Here is a 26136-nt window from a genome sequence, read left to right as displayed (position 1 = left end):
TACAGACCCAGTCTGTGGTATTGTTAACTTGAAAAGTGTGAATGTCATACATAAACAACGTACGTGTCAATTTAAAGTGGATTTGGCATTTGAATCAGCTAACTAAGACTGACAGGTCCTACTTTGCATAAATGAATAGTAATTTACGTGTTCCTATGCATTTTCTGCGTAGACAACTACTTCTCCACCGGTGGTGAATTAACGGCAAAACCTGGCATGTTAAAGTCGCCAAAGAGATTTGCTTTATCAATTTGCTTTGTGTGCTGTACTACATGCTATTATTATGTCGGTGTTATTATTTAGAGAGATCTGGTAATCCGGACAAACGCATTTTGGAATCATATATATATATATATATATATATATATATATATATATATATGTGTGTTCTATTTTTATAGAAGAACCTTCCAAAATAAAAGAAAGTGGAATATTTAAAAAAAATAAGAGGTAGTCACTAAACCATATACTTTCACACTCAGGCAAGAGAAGGAACATGTAGGTGAACTAGCCTTGCATTGTGAGTGTTTTATTGTTTGCAGTCTGTAAAATATCATTTATTTTCACAAATAAAACAATTAAAAAACAAAGACCTTCAATCGTTATAATTTTGAGTGAGCCAGCCAAGTTTCCACATATAAAAATCCACATAATATTTTTATTAAAATTATTTTATTTTATAATATTTTCACAATATAAGTCTTTAAAATAAATTCACCATATACAAATTAATTTGTTGGTACAATCCATATCCTTATATTTGAATCTGTTTCCAGACATTTGAAAACTAAATATTTTAGAAGCATAACAATACAACGACTAGATTTGGTGTCACAGTTTGTTTCCAATTCATATTGAAATATTGCCAGCAGTAATTAATAAAGCTTGTTCAGAATACCATTTATTCCCGGCATTATATTCAGTGGCTAGTTCTCAGGATCTACAATAGAAATGAATAAACAGAAATCATTTTGATGCCATGTTTTTAGAAGACACCGCCATACCAAATTTTGATTTAAACCATACCACTTCAAGTTTCAGGGTGTCTAAAGAATGACTCAACAACCAATAAACACAACCAAGAATATAACAAATATCAGGCTGCATCCTGCAAACAACTAGAAAGCACATTACAACCAGTCATTAAAAACATGAAATCCTCCACCCCTCCCAATACACCCTACAGCACGAATGGTTCCTATACTCATTTGCATCTACGTACAACAAGCTTAGCCAATACATGCATAACTCATCAAACTTTTCACCAACCGCTCATTCTAATTGTATGCAATTTGTTGTCCAGAGCCAAACTCTTCAGGATTCCACTAATTGAAGGTCCAGGGACAATATTTGGTTGGTAACACATTTGTCATAGACAGCGAAATATCTTAAATGGCCACGCCCATTTTTCGTCATACGCGCTAATTCCGCCCATCTGTATCTCTAGAACCGTTGGACAGGTCGGGCAGTTTAACAGCCTGGTGGTGGAAGGACGTGTCACAGAACATTATGGTTCAGTGTTGTGCCAGAAATAAAACTTTACATTACAGTAATATACTCAAGACCCAAACTACAACTCAAAAATCTCAAAGAATTTTACCAGGTATGATTGCATCTGCATTTAGATTAGGGAATAAAGGGCGAGGCACAGGTCATTATTGCGCGATAACAGGCAAGAATGGTGATGTGGGCTCACATTCCCATCTGTACTTGTTATCATGCATTAATATAGCCTTTTATTCCAATTATAGTACCGTTATTTCACGAAAAATTGGCGTTTCAATGCCAAGTTCTAACTAAACACGAGCTTGGGCATACATAGACAATGTTGCAATGTGGAGACGCGCAAATTCACTTTAATCACAAGCAAAAACCTTACGCATAAAGGTAGTCTGAAAGTGATCGAAAAATTATGTTCTTTGTGAGCTCATACAGTCATTCGAATCATTATTATATTTTTTGTATATTTGGTTTGTGTAGAAGTTTAATATATTTTCTTCGTGTTTCTATCTCGCTCTCGCTCATAGAGACCCTGTGGTCATCTGATGATTCAGGTTCTCAAAAATTTGCATTAAAACTACTTAATGAATGTAAGAGTTATAACTTTGGTCTGGATGCAACATACTGTTCAAGTTAGGATGTCGAAATCTCAATGGACAGGTACAAATCCCATCGTGAACTAAAGTGGTTCCAGTTCGCTTTGAAACAGTGTTTCAATTCATGCATTATTGGCAGGCAGAAGTAGAACCCCGTTTCACTGCAGCATGACTATCCAAAACCTGAACTTATACATCAGCTACTTATTAATACTTCAGTGGCCCACAAGCTGGTGGAGGACACATTACCCAGCAGATGTCCTGTGTCATCGATGATGTCCAAATGGCATGTTATACAGGGTGCATTAGACAATTTTGACCATACAGAGTATATGGTTGCTGGGAAAGATTAAAATCATGACACTGTTCTAGTCATTTTTCAGAATAAACCAAGAAGCAATGACTTTGAGGATATGCAGATGACAAGCTGCTCAGCACCAGAAGGAAAGACAAAGTTTGCTGATGTTTTACCATGCCAGATTCTCGAGAAATCACACCTTGTCAAAGGCAGTGGTGATATACCAGAGTTATTTTCGAATACACCATACAGTGATAAACGAAAGAACAGTGTTGATGATGATTGTTTTCTTTGGTGCATGGGAAGACATAAATATACAGATCCTGATGAAAGTACGTTTCCTTGCTTTACAGCAACAATGAGTGTGCTTCAGAGGCCATTGAAGTTTGGTGTTACAGTTAGGTCATTTGTACCCATCTTTAAATATGTTGCAGCAGAAATGGACAATATTTACATCTATGATTAACTTTCAACGCTACATCAGGTGCACTGTGGGCTGATGAAGGAGTGTATGCAATCGCCAAGAAACTCCAGCTGTTGAAGCCAGATGAGACCAGCTTTATCATTTATTCCTGGGAATGGGGACATTTCACATGGAAAAGATCATCATCGCATGCCTCGGGAAGTTTCTAAACGGCAGTGGAAATGATCGGGCATGGATTAAGACTGGCCTCTTTGGCAAAATTGTAGTAGAGAATAATGTAATGACTGGCAAGGATGCAATGAGTCTCGTGTCAGAGGTGATGAAACTTCTTATGTTTGAACAATTTCAAGCTGAGCAGGAAAGCTCTAGGTGGAAACTGTCATACAGCAAGCTTTGGATGGAGAATGTATAGAACATTTCAGAGAAATTTTGGGAAAGAGACAAATCATGCAGGCAGACTTGAAGAAGTCCTTTGCAGAATGGAAAGAAGCTACCTGAAGTGGTATCAGACCATGTGACAATGTGCGCTACTTGAGCTTGTTTCTGGTTGAGCTATCCTGAGAGATTTAACACACTCCATTCGTCAAGCTGATTGGCATCTTTTTGTCCCAGCTGAGCGGAGGTGCATGCCTTTGTTATTTGGGTTTGGTCGGAAAACCTACTGCAGGTGGGGGGTCAATGTTCCTTGAAGATTGCCTGTACATACAAAGGAAGTTCCCCAGCATTTATAAATGCTTCAAAGATGGTGGATGGGTGATGTACCACACTCTTTGTCAAAGCAGTTCAGTAGGGTTTGACATGGCACTCGAGAAGTGTTATAATAAACCTGCATTGTATAATTGGCATGACTAGACAGAAAGAAGCAGTGATTTTGTGGAATCTCCTGAACTACGAGAAAGATCTCCACGTGACACAGCATGAATGGTGTAACTTGGGAGAGAAAGACAACAGTGAACTCAACCTACATCATCAGTTCAATCCTACTTCAACTTAAATTGATCTCAATCGTGCAAAACACTTCATGATTACATAAAATCTATCACAAATCCGTTCAGCACTGAAGACAGACTTCAGAACATCTGTACTGGGACTGAAATATCTCAGGGTGTTGTTGATGGATTACTTGAATGTCTGAAAAAAGAGTTATCAAGATTTAGTGGAAACTAGATTTCAAAATAATGAGAAACACCTACATGACACAATTCTAACTAACCACAAGACTGTTTTCATTAAACCTTCTTCTATTCCACTGAAATCAAAGAAATCAGAAATGAAAAAAATGCTGCAGAAATGATTAGATACATTAACTATGCTAGAGAACGAGGGTATAGTATGAATGACATTTGAAATAACAAGCACATCCCAGTTCCTCACCACTGAATGTGAAGATAGCGTTCGTTTAAAGAAACCGGATAAAGCTTCTTCGTCCAGAGAACTTGTCAACCAACTTTCAAAAGAGAAAAGAAATGTGAAGAGTGATGCTCAGATAACAATAGTTGACTTCATGGCACTTTTACGTAAACTACCTGTGAACAAAAATAGGCCTTCAAACATTTGGGGAATTCGCTGAGAGTCTTTCCAATAACATTCTTGCTACAGGGGCAGAATCAACATTATTTTTGATGTTTATCAAAAATCGTCAATCAAGCAAATTGAAAGGGCACAGAGAAGTTCTTCAAACCACCAAAAGCTCCCTGTAGATCTTGATCTGTCCTGGGGCTCAATGTTCAACAAAGTTCCACTGCAGGAGTATATCTACAAGTGGATGGTGAAGAATACCAAGTCCAACTAGAAAATCTTCTTTGGAGTAGTAAATGGTGGGGAATGCTGGAAACTGTTGGCTGGCACTGAAACACAGATCACAGAGCTCTCCAGCAACCAAGAGTGACAGGATTATGTATCATATTAATGATAGTGTTGTGAAGCATGAGCTTCAATCAGTCCTAGTGGTTTCATTCGATACTGATGCCTTTAACAACCTTTATCAACTACAGAAGCTGTATGTGAAACTTGGTGGCAACCAGAGAACAAAAAAAACTGTACCAGTCCATCTGCTGGTTGACCAACTGGACAAGAACTTGGTGTCATGCCTCCCAGCAATTCATGCTCTCAGCGTTTGTGTCACTACCAGCAAGGTGGGTCCAAAGCTGCCTGGTTTGAAAGAATCTATGGATCTATTGCAGGGGTTTGGCACAGAAGACCTGTCACCACAGATGAAAAGCAATGCAGAAATGTTCCTAGTGTCAACATTAAAGAAAACTGACTGTCCCACATTTGATGAGTACAGGTAGGAGAAGTACCACAACTCAAATGTAGAGCTTGATTCTAACCAACTTGTGTGCTGTTCTTCAATAATACAAGAACATATAAAACGGGCATACCTGCAGTGTAGGATTTGGCTTCAAGGTACCACTCCTCCAACCACAAATCCAGATCCACTACAATATGGCTATGAAGAAACAGACCATGGTATAAGACCAGTCATATTGCCAGTATCATGCAGACCTGATGACCTGCCCCCCACCATGTAGCTGTACGAAGTCATGCATCAGAACATTAAATGTGTTACTTTTTGCAGTTGTAAGAAAGATAAGTGTAGAAACCCAAATAAATAAATGTACATGTACCTGTGTACCTATTGAATTACTGAATATTCAGACTTGTGCCTTTATTTTATAACCCAAACACAGGATAAATATTGCGAGACGTAAGGTTAAACTTTTGTGAACATTGAAATTTGTATTGCGTAATATGGAGAAATCAGTTTTTCGCAATTTTCTCAAAAACCAGTCACTTTGAGTGATCAAAATATATTACTGACCCCCAAAATGTGGCCATTCTACAAATTTTGAGTGGTCAAGCAACCTTCTATCTCCAACAGCGGAATTAGCGCGTATGATGAAAAATGGGCGTGGCCATTTAAGATATTTTACCGTCAATGACAAATGTGTTACCAACCAAATATTGTTCCTGGACCTTCAATTAGTGGAATCCTGAAGAGTTTGGCGCTGGACAACAAATTGCATACAAAATTAACATGAGTTACTCTAGTATGAACATCAAGTGATGCTTTAATTAATGAAGGCATACAGTTAATTTACCTGAAAACATACTGGAACAGGACTTATAACAGTCTATCCACAGTTCAATTTCTGCAATATACCATTTCCCAGGCAGTGAATCACATCTAGTGTTCAAATTAAAATAAAATATTAAAAGTAATCCATTACAAATATTACAAGCTGTGAACATCAAATGATGCTTTAAGTAATGAAGCAATACAGTGCACTGACGTCAAAACATACTGTGGCAGGACTAATAACTTGTACCCATAGAGGGTGAAGTCTAGTCGCAGCTCACTTCCTGTGATATACCGTTTCCCAGGCAGTGAATCACATCTAGTACTGAAATTAAAATACAATATTAAAATTAATTCATTACATCTGTTCTATTTTTATAAAGAACCTTCCCAAATAAAAAAATTATATTTCATAATATTTCTATTTAATCTATTTATTATTATTTTTACTGAATTCTTTGAAATAAATTTACGATATACAAATTAATTTGCTGGACACTATTTCATCTTAATATTTTACAGTCCATATCCTTATATTTGAATCTGTTTCAAGACATTTGAAAAATTTATTTTAGACGCATAACAATACAACGACTAGATTTGGTGTCACAGTTTGCTATAAATTCATATTAAAATATTGCCAGCAATAATTGATAAAGCTTGTTCAGAATACCATTTACTCCCGACACCCATTTCAGTGGATAGTTCTCAGGGTCCACAATAGTAAATAAATAAACAGAATTCATTTTGATGCCATGTTTTTTAGAAGACACCGCCATATCATTTGATTTAGATCAAACCATTTCAAGCTTCAAGGTGTCTAAAAAATGACTCAACAACCAATAAACACATCTTCCACGTACCACAAAAATTGTAGCCATAATTGTACAAACCAAGAAAGCAACACATATCAGGCTGCATCCTGAAAAACAATGCGATAGCGCATTACAACCAGTCATTACAAACATGAAATCATTCACCCCTCTCAATACACCCTACAGCACGAATGGTTCATATACTCATTGGCATCTACGTACAACAAGCTTAGCCAATAGATGCATAACTCATCAAACTTTTGAACAACCACTCATTCTAATTATTGTTGAGTGAAGGCGCTATTTAATTTGAGAAGGATCTTTTAAAAGAATTTAACATAAATATATAAATGGGTATTTGTAGCGTTGTTTTTCGTTTTTATTTTTTAACGCGCAAAAGGTGTGTTATGCTATATTTGATCCTATCCTAACTATTCTCGACTTTTAAGCAATAGCCGCAAATGGTCACGGATTCAATTGCCAGTTGAGTGCAAAACGAGTCAATTCCTGAAGGTTTATATTCAATGATCTTGAATGCCATATTACATAACTGAAAGTTAAATCAAGCACATGCACGACATATAACGGTTTTATACTAGATTACTGCCCTCTTATATACACGACATATGAATCACAAGACATACTACTAGCACAACAGTTTAAATTAAGTAACTTGCAACATCATATATAAAACTACATGACTTTATTAAATTGCCTATGATGACAGACGATAGAAAACGCGCGGTAAGATTAATAAGGTATTTTTTTATCAATTCGCCATCACGGTAGTGTACATTTTTTCATCCACATATATTGTCTCAAATAACCAACAAAATGTGTGGCGGTATTGTTCTTTGTAGAATTTTACTCGTGTTCTGTCTTTATAAATAAAAATACTTTATGTAGACAATATATTTGTAGGTTAACGTACATTTCACTACACAAATTACGCACCCAATTAAACCAAGAACGTTGGGAAATCGAATATTTATTAAGCGAATATAACAAATATTTTCCAATATAATAGTAAAGTAATAGCATTAATTAGAATTTAATGTATTCGTGATTGTATTAATGACGTATTTAGCTTTCCTCTTTATTTGAAATGCCTTTTTTAAACCAAATCCAGAACTACCGTAACATGCATGTCGATTGTAGGGAATTATCGTACGATGCAACATATATGAAAATTCCCTTCTCAAATCCGGTAGAACTGCCTAGGACACCATTTGCACCACTTCATTGAGTTGTATATAAGGGGATCGATATATCGTCTCTTACTGTTTGGCTATGTTGTGCAGTGTACTCGACAGCTGCTTTATTGTGCGTTGTCTGTCGTTTGTTTTATGTTCCTGTTCTCTATGCGACTTGATAAACAGATAAACGGTTAGGTATAGTATTTTTTAATTGATGATTTTTATTTCAAATGCATTAAATATAAATGCGATAAGATTATGTAATATATTACAATATATATCAGGTGGTATAATATATATTTATATAAATTTGTAATACGTTACATTTAAATTTGTATAGTTTACAATTTTTATTTGTATAATGCTTAAACATGTATATCAATTCTTTGTTCATTTTATAAAAAATGTTTGCCTTGAAAACATCGACTGCGTTCAGAGCGCCACCATGTGACCAGCTCACGTGGGTTAATCACAATAATCTGTTGCTTATTCTGGCAGAGATACAAACAATTCCGAGCTGATCTGTGTTACATACTGTACCGACAGCCGAGTACAACTTTTACATTGTTCGCATAATGAGTGGCAAACCTGATCTGAGGAAAGTGCTTGAAGAACGCATTGATATAGGTAGCCGGTTATTCAACGACAGGAACTGGGAGGGTCTTTGCGATATGCATACTCCCGAATGCAGATTTATTCGCGCTGGGAAAGTGTATTCAGGGTCTACTGGTGTGTATTAATTATTCTTCAATATATCAGAATATATAGTTGTTTTCGTAAATCCACTTTTGCTTTAAGGATTTACCGTGAGACATTCACTTATGTGTTGACAACTACCTATGTTTGTACATATCCTCTAAATTATCTCCTGACCAGCATATCTCCAACTGTGGGGTACGTATATCGTCATACAATACACAAAAATAGGTTCGTGTCTATTTCTGTAAATGTGTTTGTTTCATCCCGCTCATTTGTTCTCCAAGGAACTCGCTCAGGCTGGTTTTGCTTAGCTTGTAGGCTTAAACACTTTGTTCTGACCAACAAAATGAAATGTGAGAGCATAATGTAGACTGTATTAATAACAATACTGTTAGGTAAGATTGTAAATTTAACCCATATTCAGATAGCTGAAATGTCATTGAAACTACCTGTCATAGAGACATTGTTCATTTTCATAAAATAAACGTGATATCCAATCTTGTCACCAATGCTGCATAAAATATCAAGTTCGTAAGTGATTGAATAAAAAAACAGTTCAGTTACAAACATGATTGCCCATTCATCGTATCGTGACAACTACCGTTAAACGTACGTATTACAACTACCTAATTTCGTTGATTTTCAGAGACAATAGAAAACCTGAAGCAGTTGAGAATAGGATTCGGTAAAATGGACGCAACAACAAAGGAAGTTGAGGGAATATTAGGAGGTGATAAAGTGTACTGTAGTGCTACATACAAGGTGAAGAATGCAGAATCTCTGGTGTACACTATCAAATTATTATACATATGGAAGCTGGTCGATGGGTTATATAAAGCTGATATTGTGTTTTCTTCAAAGCATATTCCGTAATCTTATGTGCCTCTCGTACATGTACATGTACTACCTGGTTAATAATTTAAAACAAACAAATAAAATGTTTGTGAAAATATATTTCTTCTATGAATATTTATTTGAATAATTTAAATGAATATTTATGGTTTGGCTTGTCAATCAATTGAGTCCATTATCTCTTCTCTTTCATGCGACACGTTGTGTAACGATCAGACCCCCTCTCCCAAAAAAAGAACGAACAGAAACATTAGGAGTTCATTTTGCAACACTCGAGTGCATTCTACACGCTATATTTTGTACTTGCTCTGAATATCTCCGAAAATTAAATCAGATTCACAGAATTGAATACATCCGAAGTGGTTGATTTATTTTGCCAAGATTGTGAATGTCGAATCGCTTGTCAGTCACTACACAAGGACACAGCACGGTGAAATAATTCGCCAAATACTTGACAGCTCGATGTTTGTGGATTCGCAATGTGATTATTGAATAAAATAGCATGGCTAGTGGGGGAACACATACCAATCAAATAAGGTAATGTAAGGTAATGTGAAAATAAACGAACCCAACCAAAAATCATTAAACATTATTGAAAACTACAAATTGATGAACTTAAAGATATCCCAACAAATTACATAAAGCATACATAACAAAATATTATCAAATCAGTGAAAGAACGATACATGGAATCCTGAAGTACACACACAAGATGTGATGCGCCCAGGTCAAACCCCACCCTTGTGATTTCCATTAGAAGGAATGGATTATGGGAACATCAATTTGAATGTTTATCAACACAAATGTTGCACGTGCGCAGCGCGACGACCACCGCCCTTCAAAAGGGAGGGCATTTTTAATTACATTTTGGAAGGGCACTTTCTAAAGGGAGTAGAGGGAACGTAACAGCATATTTAAAGAACTACTAAATGAACAACTGCTGTCGACACATGTTCTAATGTAGGGGAGATATGACGTTGTCTATTGTTGTGTAGAAAGTTTAGCAAACGGCAAAACAAATAATGCTCCTTTAACCTCTTAGCCGTTGTGTTCTGGCAAATAAAGCTAAAAAAATTGTGGATCACTTACCACTCATTGATGACGTATTATATGGAACATATGTGAAAGAATTGTGTCATTCGAATGACAAGGCACCTTTTAACGCCATATGTCCACCCATATTATCTATTCAAATAAAATATTTAGTGCGCTTCCACTTATTCATCGATGAAGCCATTCCTGATCGGACACATGCGATTCGAGATTCTTGCACACTAACATGTAATAGTCGTGGCTTGTTTATATATGTCGTAAAATTATTTAATTTGTTATATTGTCAACACTAAAAAAACGTCTTTTAAAAATATCACTTTTCGAACAGTATGACAGCGATGAATATGTAAATAAGCATTTTCTAAATGCCTACTTGCATTCAGTAAATATAACCCAGCGCTACACACTGTACTGACCCTCACAATTAATTCTGTCCATTGTGATTCTACCACAGCTGCATTGCGATGTCGTCTTCGTTTTGAATCTACTCTCCCACGCTGGGCGGGAAGAAAAATATTTTGTTGTTCAAAAATGGGTTTAAAATACATAGTATTAAAAACATTATCAAATATACCTTAGAGTGGCATTCATTTTTAAATATACATACATATAAACATAGAACCAAGTGTCACAGTCGGGTACTGTAGTAATGGTCGTTGCTATGTCTGATGCGCATGCGTTAAATATTGTCACCGCAAGAAAAAATTTAACATTGAAAACATTGAATAAAGGAAAATGACTACAGGTGTTACATTTGAGTTCGCAACCCCGGTTTTAGGGCGTTTTCGCCCAGTGGAATAAGCACGAGTACTATTATAAGGAATGCACTGCAAAGTTTTGAAATAAAACCATATTCAAAAGAAGCATTATTTCATTTTTACCTCTCCCTCATACCAATTTTCAAAATTTTAATTTATCATGGCAAATGTATTCCATAAAATGTTAGCACAGGGTTATCGGAGTAATACAATCCAAATGTAAGAGCGCAGTCCAATCTGATTAAATGTTATGTCAGTTTTGTAGTTCATTTTGGAATAACGTTTGCTAGAAATTGTAATTGTCATCTCATTAAAATATATAGTGTATTCAATTAAATAAATCACACCAACATACAGCGAGTACTCATACTGTAAGATCGGTGAGGGCGTGGTAAACACTTGAAAAGAAACAATTTATTTGTATTTTGTTAAAATTCATATTAAATTTATTCTTAAATACTAACAAATCCAATCAGGCATGTAATAAAGGAGGGCCTACCTTGATGAATAGTACTTAATTTTAGTAAAATGGTATATTCCACTAGGCGAAAACGCCAGCAGAATAAACATAGCAATTTTTCTGTTTTGCACAGAACTTGGGGACTGGTAATTTTCTTTGTTCGTGGGTGCCGGGGATCTGATTTCACCAAAGTAGGTAGAGACTTTGCCCCCTCAAGCAAAAAACCGAAACAGTGTGCCCCCCCCCCTCCTCATAACATCTGAAAATACAGTGATCCCCTATGAAATTTTGATTTATGTTATTATTGTCTGTTTTCAGAATCATCATTCACGATTTCCTAAACAACAATGTTATCAATCTCTGAATCACCCTCTGTAGAATTTGTTGTATATCCATCGATGTCCTGTGATTTCTGAATCTGCTACACTACTTTTTTTCTGCATTACATCTATGTCAGCTTTCCTTTATCGCATGTGACAGCTCTAATTTTATCTTGCCTCTTATCCTTTCTAGTGATGCAGGAGATATTGACATTTAGTAGTTACACATAGCTAATATACATGTACAAGGTTATTTACTGTTGTTTTGATATGTGTTATTAATAATTATTGTTATTTCAAATCTATCATACTTTTGGTATTATACATTATTATGAGTTGAGTTATTCAAAGAAGAAAACTAGTGCAAGCATTGGTTGTTTACTAACAATTAACAAATACACTAAACTATACATTTGGTGGAAAAATAAACGATTGAATTTTGAAAATGTTAAAGGAAAGTCCATGAACTTACGTTATCGTGCAATAAAAAGACACAATATCAGTAAATACTGTGTCTTTTTATAATATGCAACTTAATATGCACATAACAAAATTCATTGCCGCCTCCTAGGCTAAACAAAAGGCATCCCTCTTATTCAATTTCAAAATAGTATATATAAAACCCATATATCTTGCACATGATGGTGCGATGACTACCGCTCTTTAACCCATATATACTTTTGGAGAAAACGTTTTCTGGCTGTTCATAGTTTTATTTTGGTAAAAACATTAAAATGTTGTTTATTTTGCCGGATAAAACAATTATACCAACAATCAGGCTTCTATTACTAGACTGTGATGATGAATCTCTGATTATCTTGAATATATGTTTATTTTTGATAAGGAAATACATTTTTAGTGAAATATAGAATGTTTTTAAATCATTATGAATTTATAATATTATAGATTAACATATGCAATGTATTTTGTGCTGTTGCAGTTTAAATGGTTTTAAAGATTATTTGTCTATCATTTTCGTTTTTGTTATCCAAAATGTTGTTGTTTAAATCCAAACTCATGATTTCAAATACCCAGAATTAAATAATCCAATAAATTGTACTTCCGGGAAATATAAGAATTTTGGCTATAAAAATGTTGGAGTCACCAGCTTAATTTCAGAGAAAGTGGTGGTTGTATTTAAGTGGATAGTGGCCATTTTGGCAGATCTCAAATTGTAGGCTGGTGACATAGGCTGAAATAATAACATATTAATGATGTGCTACTTTTTGTTTCCCTGAGTTATTTAAAAAACCTTGGTGATCTGGTGTACAAATACAGTATTTAATTACTTAGCCAGTTTTGCAGCTTTTTTCAGTTTTACTGTAGAATTTGTTGTATATCCATCGATGTCCTGTGATTTCTGAATCTGCTACACTACTTTTTTTCTGCATTATGGGTGCCGGGGATCTGATTTCACCAAAGTAGGTAGAGACTTTGCCCCCTCAAGCAAAAAACCGAAACAGTGTGCCCCCCCTCCTCATAACATCTGAAAATACAGTGATCCCCTATGAAATTTTGATTTATGTTATTATTGTCTGTTTTCAGAATCATCATTCACGATTTCCTAAACAACAATGTTATCAATCTCTGAATCACCCTCTGTAGAATTTGTTGTATATCCATCGATGTCCTGTGATTTCTGAATCTGCTACACTACTTTTTTTCTGCATTACATCTATGTCAGCTTTCCTTTATCGCATGTGACAGCTCTAATTTTATCTTGCCTCTTATCCTTTCTAGTGATGCAGGAGATATTGACATTTAGTAGTTACACATAGCTAATATACATGTACAAGGTTATTTACTGTTGTTTTGATATGTGTTATTAATAATTATTGTTATTTCAAATCTATCATACTTTTGGTATTATACATTATTATGAGTTGAGTTATTCAAAGAAGAAAACTAGTGCAAGCATTGGTTGTTTACTAACAATTAACAAATACACTAAACTATACATTTGGTGGAAAAATAAACGATTGAATTTTGAAAATGTTAAAGGAAAGTCCATGAACTTACGTTATCGTGCAATAAAAAGACACAATATCAGTAAATACTGTGTCTTTTTATAATATGCAACTTAATATGCACATAACAAAATTCATTGCCGCCTCCTAGGCTATACAAAAGGCATCCCTCTTATTCAATTTCAAAATAGTATATATAAAACCCATATATCTTGCACATGATGGTGCGATGACTACCGCTCTTTAACCCATATATACTTTTGGAGAAAACGTTTTCTGGCTGTTCATAGTTTTATTTTGGTAAAAACATTAAAATGTTGTTTATTTTGCCGGATAAAACAATTATACCAACAATCAGGCTTCTATTACTAGACTGTGATGATGAATCTCTGATTATCTTGAATATATGTTTATTTTTGATAAGGAAATACATTTTTAGTGAAATATAGAATGTTTTTAAATCATTATGAATTTATAATATTATAGATTAACATATGCAATGTATTTTATGCTGTTGCAGTTTAAATGGTTTTAAAGATTATTTGTCTATCATTTTCGTTTTTGTTATCCAAAATGTTGTTGTTTAAATCCAAACTCATGATTTCAAATACCCAGAATTAAATAATCCAATAAATTGTACTTCCGGGAAATATAAGAATTTTGGCTATAAAAATGTTGGAGTCACCAGCTTAATTTCAGAGAAAGTGGTGGTTGTATTTAAGTGGATAGTGGCCATTTTGGCAGATCTCAAATTGTAGGCTGGTGACATAGGCTGAAATAATAACATATTAATGATGTGCTACTTTTTGTTTCCCTGAGTTATTTAAAAAACCTTGGTGATCTGGTGTACAAATACAGTATTTAATTACTTAGCCAGTTTTGCAGCTTTTTTCAGTTTTACTGTAGAATTTGTTGTATATCCATCGATGTCCTGTGATTTCTGAATCTGCTACACTACTTTTTTTCTGCATTATGGGTGCCGGGGATCTGATTTCACCAAAGTAGGTAGAGACTTTGCCCCCTCAAGCAAAAAACCGAAACAGTGTGCCCCCCCTCCTCATAACATCTGAAAATACAGTGATCCCCTATGAAATTTTGATTTATGTTATTATTGTCTGTTTTCAGAATCATCATTCACGATTTCCTAAACAACAATGTTATCAATCTCTGAATCACCCTCTGTAGAATTTGTTGTATATCCATCGATGTCCTGTGATTTCTGAATCTGCTACACTACTTTTTTTCTGCATTACATCTATGTCAGCTTTCCTTTATCGCATGTGACAGCTCTAATTTTATCTTGCCTCTTATCCTTTCTAGTGATGCAGGAGATATTGACATTTAGTAGTTACACATAGCTAATATACATGTACAAGGTTATTTACTGTTGTTTTGATATGTGTTATTAATAATTATTGTTATTTCAAATCTATCATACTTTTGGTATTATACATTATTATGAGTTGAGTTATTCAAAGAAGAAAACTAGTGCAAGCATTGGTTGTTTACTAACAATTAACAAATACACTAAACTATACATTTGGTGGAAAAATAAACGATTGAATTTTGAAAATGTTAAAGGAAAGTCCATGAACTTACGTTATCGTGCAATAAAAAGACACAATATCAGTAAATACTGTGTCTTTTTATAATATGCAACTTAATATGCACATAACAAAATTCATTGCCGCCTCCTAGGCTATACAAAAGGCATCCCTCTTATTCAATTTCAAAATAGTATATATAAAACCCATATATCTTGCACATGATGGTGCGATGACTACCGCTCTTTAACCCATATATACTTTTGGAGAAAACGTTTTCTGGCTGTTCATAGTTTTATTTTGGTAAAAACATTAAAATGTTGTTTATTTTGCCGGATAAAACAATTATACCAACAATCAGGCTTCTATTACTAGACTGTGATGATGAATCTCTGATTATCTTGAATATATGTTTATTTTTGATAAGGAAATACATTTTTAGTGAAATATAGAATGTTTTTAAATCATTATGAATTTATAATATTATAGATTAACATATGCAATGTATTTTATGCTGTTGCAGTTTAAATGGTTTTAAAGATTATTTGTCTATCATTTTCGTTTTTGTTATCCAAAATGTTGTTGTTTAAATCCAAACTCATGATTTCAAATACCCAGAATTAAATAATCCAATAAATTGTACTTCCGGGAAATATAAGAATTTTGGCTATAAAAATGTTGGAGTCACCAGCTTAATTTCAGAGAAAGTGGTGGTTGTATTTAAGTGGATAGTGGCCATTTTGGCAGATCTCAAATTGTAGGCTGGTGACATAGGCTGAAATAATAACATATTAATGATGTGCTACTTTTTGTTTCCCTGAGTTATTTAAAAAACCTTGGTGATCTGGTGTACAAATACAGTATTTAATTACTTAGCCAGTTTTGCAGCTTTTTTCAGTTTTACAAAATGTAAGTTGACCTTATTATTTCTATTTGCAATTTTATATTCAACTTGTCTATTGGGAAGAACAAACATCTTAAATGCATAATATGACAACTTTTTGTTTTTTTGTTCTACAGAAATAAATAAACCATTTGAATAAAATTATTGTATGGTTTAACATTTTGTTATCTGGTAAGTTTTATTCCAAAAATGATATTTTTGTAGTTACAGCTTATATGTCTAATTACTTCAAACTGTTCTTGCACAAAAATGACAACTTACAAACAAGTGATGTAAGGTTTCTTCATTAACATGACAAAAAGAGCATGAAGATAATGAAACTAATTTCCATTTATACAATTTATTGTTTGTAACAATGTAATTGTGAAGAATTTGGTTGAAATGCTCTCGAACATGATGTAGTAGTTATGAATGGCAATTTAAAGATAACAGGAATATGTTCTGCTGAGATATTATAAGAGTTTCTAAATGTTTGCACTATCGAAGCGTCCGGAATACTTTTGGAAATTCCGTCGCGTTTCGGGAAGTTTTAATTTTCACATCATTGAAAAAACAAACAAACAACGTATTCACTGCTGTACATTTGAACAGTGCGCAACCCCCAAAATACTCATTAACTGACTTTCCACCAAAGATGTCACATAAACAGCTGGTTACTCCAAAAAGTAACAATTAACAAGTAAACAATTCTCTGTCTTCAAATACCTATCCAGTAACTTTTCATTACGTGTGTAATGAATTGTAGAAGTTTATTATTGCTTCTAACTATTATCAGGGGGTTTGGTAGAACAACTTCTTAGGTCAAATATACAAACAAATTTACCAACTTTTCGATCGCTGTTCACAACGTTGTACGATCTGTTAAAATGACTAGTGCCAGCACTGCCGGCTACAATCAATAATGAATTGTTAAAATTGCGTGAAATATTTCAAATTTCTATGAACATTAACGGCAGTTATACGATATACTATTAAAATGTTCGACACTTCTGCCACATACTTAATTGAGATATGTAATTACATTTTTAGTCACTTTATCATATGCTCTGGTGGTCTCCCATACAATTACTTGCTACTCGTGACGAGGTTTAACATTCTGTTCTGGTCAATCACTCATTCACTCTGCTGTGAGGTTCCGATGAACTACGTTCCGATTTTCGGCAATTTAATGTGGATATATTTTAAAATTTATTTTGATTGCTTTTGTATGTTTCCGATTTCACCTATGACCTCTACGACAATTCGACAATTTGGGGCTCTTTATTTTTACTTCTGATTTCCGTCGCTTTCTGGAACTTTGCGTGACGGGTTTCCAAAATACAAATACTTAGGTCAAGTTTCCAAAGAAATCTAGTGTCGCATACGACTTGTTTACCACTTCCGTGTCACTGAGAATGTTCTAGAACCGTACTGTATCTGGGTGAAATATTCTAGATTTTTAGAAACTGGTTGAATAGGAAATAGAACACTGTAGAAGGCAATAGAAGGTAATGGAACATTTTAGAAATGTGTAGTAAGTTCCAGACTCATCATGTATGCTGATGTAATGGTCTATTTATAGACAGTGGGGGTATATATAGGGGAGTTGTTCAGCACTGAATTCAGATCGGATATCTCGTTGAATTGTATTGGAGTTTAAGTATCTAGTTATTGGAGTAGTGGAGTTTTACCGCGTTATTGTACTTGATGTTTGCAGAGTATAATAATACCAGTACCAATTGAAACCTCGTCTGTTGGCTCCGTGTTCGCATGTTATCATCGCCGCCAAGGAAGTCTTTCTGTTGCTGTTGCCATTTTGGTATTTGAACCATCATACCTGTACTATACCAATTATGGTAATATTACGTTGCGTGTGACATCTAGAAACTTTGCAATCACTTTATACAACTTTAATTTTGTACGCCATTTCTTATCACTAAACGTTCAGTTTGTATGGCCGTCTGCTTGTATATTTCACGCAACTTTTCACTCATGTTTTGTTTTTCATTTACTAACTTTCCGACCGCTTTTTACAGCTTTGTACGATCTTTTAAAATAACTAGTGCCATGTCTTTCGGCTACAATGAACAATGATTTATTGAAAGTGCGTGCAAATTCCAAATATTGAAGTCACTCGAACAAATAAACAAGAAATGCCGTGGATTGTATTAGTCATGGCACGACCGAATTCAACTTCGGAACATTATAAACATCAATAGTTTAATTTTGTAAACTTCCACTGGTATAACATCGCCCAACACATTACGTGATACGCAGCTGTTATTGCGTAACTTATCACGAATACTCTTAGACGTGAAGACTGTAGAATGGTGTCTGTGGCTAACACCTGTTGCCAGTGTCATGAATTTGTTTTTGCGTATCTGTTAACTGACTTAATTAGCTGATTATTATGTCTGTCATCGTTTAGGCCTATTTGAAGTTTTGGACGGAACTTGGCTCAGTGATTTGGAACTAATTACCAGATAACCGCCGCTATTCGGAATACTCATTTTGACAGTTTATATTCATAGTTATTAATGTAGTGAACGATTAATCAAAAGATATGACGTATTCAGTGCTTAGTGTGATTGGCTTTATGATTGAAGGTTACGCCCTAGAGTCTTTTTACTGTTTTGTAATTGGTTAGAGTTTTGAAAATGAATAAAGAGAGTTTGAGTTGGTCTTGGGGAGTACTCCACGACAGACGCAGTCGAGGGTAGTCCTGGAGAGACTTGGGGCGAGCCTTGACGCAGTCTAAGAGAGTCTTGGGTCAGCCTTGCGATAGTCTTGGGGATTTTTCCCCAGGGCGCCGTGTCTTATAGAGTGCTCGATTGACCAACTAAGACGAGAGCTGAAACGTATTTCGTTGTGTGTGTCTTATTTGACTGTAAAGTATAAGTGACTTTCTCGATCCCATACCTCAAGGGGACGAGATATAGAGACGAGACGAGATTCCCCCCTGACACGAGTGGAGAACCCCAGAGAGAAGAGAATTTCCCCCTGATACCAGGGTGACATTCTGCTATGTCAAAGAGAAAATGATGATAAGAATAATGATAAATCATTGAGATTATCTAACACAGCTAGTGGCGTGATGATTAATGAGATGATGTGCTTCATTACGACCGATTTCATCGTCAAGCTTTGTACTGATTACTTCGTGAAAAAAACTTTGTTCGAGTTATGTGGAAATGATCGCGCGCGATATATTAAATGACAAGGTCCAAATAAACGATCTAACAAAATTTTTGATGTAAAGTGACGGATTTCGAGGATCTCCCAAGTTTTGTTGTGAAAGACTTATGAAGGAAATAACTGCACTAAGGCGAGACATGACGGAACTGAAAGATCATGAAATGTACAGGTCGGCTTCAAGCTGCGAAATACTGCAAGACGTGCAGAATTTGCGTCAAGAAATTGACGACTTTAAAAATGGACTTAGAGAGACTTGCATGGAGATGAACTGTATAACTGATACTGCAAATGCAGTACCCATGGCTACTGAATGTTTGTCATCTCTATCTGGTTTCAAAACAAGTAAAATGAGTTGCATTGCTGAATCTACTCCGCGACATCTCTCTCCATCGGTTACTTATGCAGGTATGGTTACGTCACATAAGTCCCATAAACTGAATGAAAGAAAACCTGCTCAAATTTAACATGAAGTCACGTGATAAAACAGTGATGGTTTTATCACCGTGAACCGTAGACGTAAAAAACCCGGGCCCCAGAGTAGGAACTGCCAATCCAGACGAGTACTGTGCCATTAAAGTTGTTCGTGACAATCCACCATTTAGGGCGTTTATTACCAGGCTTTCATCTTTGACACACAACGGAAGATATTCAAAGCTTTGTTAAAAAGTTGCTTAATGTGCAAGTTAACTGCGAAAACGTTCGACACGTACTTTTCATTTCTTATTGAAACCACGCGAGAGCAGATTATGGACCCCACTGTGTGGCCAACTGGAATTCTTATTCGCAAGTATTAGTAATATCAATGTCTGCACGAATAATTTCATTCAACTGTCGTGGAGCAAAGTCCTCTATTAACGACATTCACGCATCCTGTGACTCTCGTGACATAGTGTTAATTCAGGATCACTGGCTTAGTAACTCTGAATTAACACTTCTAGGGAGTGTACGTACGGTCGTACGGAGGCGTTGTCATCTTGTGGCGCAAGTCTCTTGGCAATGAAGTTGAAATTAGATATTTAAATGATAACATACTTGATACTTTAAATATTGTTCATTTTCTAATAGTATCTTCTGTTCTTTAATTGAAATGTGCATTGTTAACAGCGGAGCTATCTCAGCCGACAGGCTGCTTGTTAAGTTTATTGTGTTTTTTTAATTGTTAATATGAATAAATACCAAAGGTAAAAAACAATTAGTAAGATATATTTGAAATACAATTTATCATTAATAAAAAATATCAAAACAGTATATAATATAACCTGGTATATGAATTTATTTGTAACACTTCAATGTCAATATAACCACCACCATTTCAAAGTGTGTTCTTTTTGAATCATCACTGCTGCCATGACCAACAACACTTTCATCATCATCACCGATATTATGTACAACACCAAAACTGTCATGGACGGCATCATTACCTTATACTAAAATATGTTTGGATATTTAAAGTAGTAAAAAAAGGTCCACTTTCGGTCCAGTTATACTAAACTATGAATATTTACTTTAGAGATATAATTTTTAATGTGTTGGTTCTTGTGTTGTGTTGTGTTCACGCAATCTGGGAAGTTTGAATTAATTATATATATATATATATATTTGTCCTGTACTTCGTTTAGTAATTCAAACTTCCCAGATTGCGTGAACACGGATAGTTCGTGATTTTGACACAGAAAATGCCTAGACTAAATAATTTGCTGAGGGATGGTCGCTTCGGTATGTGCTCTCTAACTTGCAGCATGTAGACCTAAATGCGCCAAGCAATCAAAAAAATTACTTAGTGCAAATGTTTGTTTGAGGTCTTCCATTTCTGATAACATAAACACGGTTTTCACCATTCGCTTAATATGACACCCTTAAAAAGCGAGTGATTATAGTTTCCCTCAAGGGTAAACAATGGTTAATTCGTGTTTTGTACTAAAATTTGAAACAGTGTCGTGTGCTCCACGTTCCACGTTTGGGGGTTCATCACTGCCGTAATTAGCATAAAAATGTTTCACCTTTCTCGTCATTTTTAATTATCCTTGATATTTTCAACACGAGAGTGAATGAAACTGACCGCAGAATACGCCCAACATGAGTGTATTTGATGGAATATATTATATTGCAATTACTTTCAATTATATTTTGTGATATTGCAATACATTAGCAATATATATATATATATGTATGTATACATTTTGTATTCCATTAATGGGAATGAATTATACATTTGTTTTGTACTATAATTTCTTATCTATATTGAATTTTTTTACTGTGGTTTATTAAGTTCCATAAACAATATTAAACTATCCTTCTGGAACATCAACACTTATAGTGTGTCACTAAAGCAGTATAACAAGAATGCATAATGCAAAGCCCATTCTATAATTGTTTTAATGTTCCTTGGTCGAAGTAAGATACTAGGTGATAATATCAGAGTATGGATTTTATTTAGGAACCCCCTATTAGAGCAACTGCACAAAACTTACATAAATTAATAGCTCATAAGGATGGTATTCCCAGATTGACACCAGTTGTCAATGACATTAATTCTCAACTCCGATGAAAGAACAAGTTACTGTGACAAAGTTCTACTCTCTGCGAAAGTTACTCACTCCAAATCTACAATTTTCAGATGATGTGAGGGGAGATAAAGTGTTTTCAGACTTTTGCGAAATCAGATTCCCGGCACCCCTAGGCCAAAGAAAATTACCAGTCCCTTAGTACACCCACTGATCACAACGCAATTAAGAAAATACGTACTATGAATTATTTTATGTCGTCGGACCACTTTCCTCTCAGCGTTGAGATAGAGTGTGTGGGTCTGACACAATTTGAACTCCAGCATCGATTTGGAAATTACCATAGAATTATGCCAAAACCCAACATCAAGTTAGAAGGTACCAATCTAGGACTGTTCAGGTTCTGTGTGGCGTTATTACACCAGATAACATTGTTGTGATCGTAATTGAAAAATCGAAACCATATAATCGCTCTTAACTGCTATTATGCTAACATTGTTCAATCATTCCGGGTAGCGGCTGAGGATACTATACCAACTGTCACCTCTAAACGATATCACGAGATTCCAGGGTGAAATGATCAAGTAGTATGACTAACAATGTTGGAACTATACCATCTACTATATGGCGTTGTGATGAGCATTTGCAATATGTGGAAATGAATCTCTTCTTCAGTTTCTAACAAATTGCCAAAACGAAATCATGTGATATCTGCAGTGAATGTCGTGAATTACCACGAAGATATGATGGTCACCTGTAATGAAATCAAAGTAGCCATTAATAAATTGGAAAGTGGAAAATGTATTGGAAAAGACAGACTGTGCTTGGAACATATCATATTTGCGGATCAAATACTGTGTGTTCTACTAGCCTTGTGCTTTACTGCATTCTTTGTTCATGGACACCTGCCAGACTATTTTATGGATACAATGATTGTCCCTATTGTTAAAGATAAGACAAAGATATCACAAAAGTGAATAACTATAAACCTGCTGCTATAGTAACCGTTTTATCGAAATTATTTGAATTGTGCATTTTAAATCGAATTGAAAAGTTTACCGTGACTAGTGATTATCAGTTTGGGTTTAAACGCAAGCATTCAACAGAAATGTGTATCTTCGTAGTGAAGAAAATTGTCGACTTCTATAAAAGTCACAACTCGCCCGGTTTTGCTTGTTTCATGGACGCAACAAAAGCGTTTGACAAGGTAAACCATTAGAAGTTAATCAAAAAATTACTTGACAGAGAAATGCCTGTATTTATTGTGCGTTGTCTATTGCCACCTGTTAAGGTCAGAAGTTAAAATTAATGGAGTCAGTATGGGAGACTTTAACACCGATATGTTCACCGGTATCTGAAAATATCCTTTGTTTTGTTTTGCTTCGGTTTGTTTGCAGACTGAAGTATATTGCTACGTTCACCCACAGACAACTAATAATATTAGTTGTCTGAGGTTCACCGCGACGTTATGGGACCTCAGCACTTGCCAAACGTTGTAATCATTCTGTTTGCGGGGGGGATTGCAGCAGTTGAGTTTACCTTAGTCGGGACCAACTTGAGACCCACTCGGCTCCCGGGCTCGGCTCCCCGGCCTCAACTCCTGTCGAAATCACGGCCTCATTTGTCGATCATATGATAATATTAATTGCTGTATTGAAATTACAGGGGTACCAATGAAAGTGTAGCTTTTTAATGAAAATCACAGCTTTGACACCGTGCAGCATAGCTTGGTCAGGAAAAGCTTAGCTGCAGGAATGAAATCCGCTAGTTTTGACATCGAGAACTCAAGCTTTGAACATATTTTGATGTTGAGGGTGTACACAACATGGCTGCCTCCAAAAGCAGCGTGAGCGACGGTTAGTATTTTACTCGTTTTCTCAACAAAATCACCAAGTTATGCTGTGTAATATGCCGCGATCAGTGAGGTTCAGGTTCAATTTCATTTCTAGAAAGTTTCAGCCACCATTTTACGAAACTTGCAGAGAAATCTCAATTCCAATTTTCGAAGCGAACAGGCTAGCAGGACGTCTTATTCTTATACATGTACTTGGATTTTATGACAGTGTAAAGACGTGGTGGCTAGCGCTTAAATGGAAGGAAGAGAAGCTAAATATTCATCTCATATGATGCTAACTTTTAAATCTTCGTGAGCTTTTACAAAATCTCAAAAACAGAGATCAGTGGTAAATTCATATTTTAATTAGCACATTAAACACACATGTACTAAATGTCATGCTTGTATCTATAAAAACTTAGGTTTTGTTGGCGTACGAGGCGCGGAATGTAAATTTATTGTTTTGTGTATACTAGAAGAAAACGTACTAATAATTCAAAATTACGTACGTATTGGAGGCCGTGGCGTGTGTGTTTTAAAATGATGTGTGAATTTTAAAAAAACGGCGTGACTGTGCGTTTTAATGGTATGTGCTTTAAAAAATCATGTGTGTATATTAAATGGCGTGGGTGTTTTAAAAAACGTGTGTTTTAAAAATCGCGTGTGAATTAAAAATGATGTGTGTCTTAAAATGACGTGTGTGTTTACAATTATGAGCATTTAAAAAAACGTGTGTGTTTAAAAGGACATGTGTATATTAAATGGCGTGGATGTTTTAAAAAACGTGTGTTTTAAAAATGACGTGTGTGTTTTTAAAAATGGTGTGTGTTTAAAAATGACGTGTGTGTTTAAAAACATAACGTGTGTGTAAAAACGATGCGTGTGTTTAAAAACGATGTGTGTGTTTTTAAAAATGGCGTGTGTTTAAAAACGACGTGCGTGTTAAAAAAATGACGTGTGTTTAAAAATGACGTGTGTGTTTTTAAAAATGACGTGTGTGTTAAAAACGACGTGTGTGTTTTTAAAAATGGCGTGTGTTTAAAAACGACGTGCGTGTTAAAAAAATGACGTGTGTGTTTTTAAAAATGACGTGTGTTTAAAAATGACGTGTGTGTTTAAAAATGACGTGTGTGTTTTTAAAAATGACGTGTGTGTTAAAAACGACGTGTGTGTTAAAAAATGACGTGTGTGTTTTTAAAAATGGCGTGTGTGAGGTCGAATGAAAATTTCGTGTGTGTAAAAAGAAAAAAACGCGTGCATTAACTTATTTACGCCTGTGGGGGCGCTGTTTTGAATAGATTTTTTATTCGTGTGTGTGTGCAAAAAAACGCGTGCGTTAACCTTTTTACGCCTGTGGGGGCGCTATTTGAGAGATTTTTTTTCGTGTGTGTGTTAAAAAAATCGCGTGCATTAACCTATTCACGCCTGTGGAGGCGTCGTCTCAAGTGGTAGCCATTTTCGTTTGTGGATTTCTATAACGTCAATAAGGTACGTAAAAAGGAACTTGTCCAGCACGAACATGTTATTCATTCTGCTCTATAAATTTACCGACACTGTGTATACCTCAGCGACCTTTTGATTTATTCGTGTGGGTGGTTGCTGAGGACGTCTAGTACAATGGGGCAGAACAAAGTACTCGTACTGGTCTCACAGGCGCTCGGAACGTTTCTTGGATAATAAGAAATGACTTAAAGTAGGGTTGGCATAGTTAATCAGTCGCCGGTACATTCACCTACCACTCATATAATACTAGTAACAGTCGATCGATTGTTTCTACCGATATCATGATTGAGTTGTGTGAAGCGGATAGAAATCCAATTTTGAAAATCGTGTTATTTTCGGACCATTTCGGTGTCATGGTGTGAACGCTTTCCTACCTTGTGTTATCATATGAGTGGTAGGCGAATGTACCGGCGACTGATTAACTATGCCGACCCTACTTTTGGTCATTTTTTATTATCCAAGAAACGTTCCGAGCGCCTGTGAGACCAGTACGAGTACTTTGTTCTGCCCCATTGTACTAGACGTCCTCAGCAACCATCCACACGAATAAATCACCAGGTCTCTGAGGTATACACAGTGTCGGTAAATTTATAGAGCAGAATGAATAAAACGTTCGTGCTGGACAAGTTCCTTTTTACGTGTACCTTATTGTCGTT

General features: G+C 35.3%; 1 protein-coding gene across 1 annotated transcript; it reads left to right on the top strand.

The window, feature by feature from the left end:
* Positions 1 to 8395: 8395 nt before the first annotated feature.
* LOC144350285 (uncharacterized) lies at positions 8396 to 9561 on the top strand. Its single transcript, XM_085491444.1, has 2 exons — positions 8396 to 8637; positions 9254 to 9561. Exons 1-2 carry the CDS (start codon positions 8484 to 8486, stop codon positions 9478 to 9480), a joined length of 381 nt encoding a protein of 126 aa, XP_085347570.1. The 5' UTR covers positions 8396 to 8483; the 3' UTR covers positions 9481 to 9561.
* Positions 9562 to 26136: the final 16575 nt, after the last annotated feature.

Source organism: Saccoglossus kowalevskii, chromosome 16 (assembly GCF_978046115.1).
Source record: "Saccoglossus kowalevskii chromosome 16, keSacKowa6.1, whole genome shotgun sequence".
Lineage (NCBI taxonomy): Eukaryota > Metazoa > Hemichordata > Enteropneusta > Harrimaniidae > Saccoglossus > Saccoglossus kowalevskii.
Note: the sequence above shows the minus strand (reverse complement) of the source record. Positions and strands in the feature narration are given on the sequence as shown.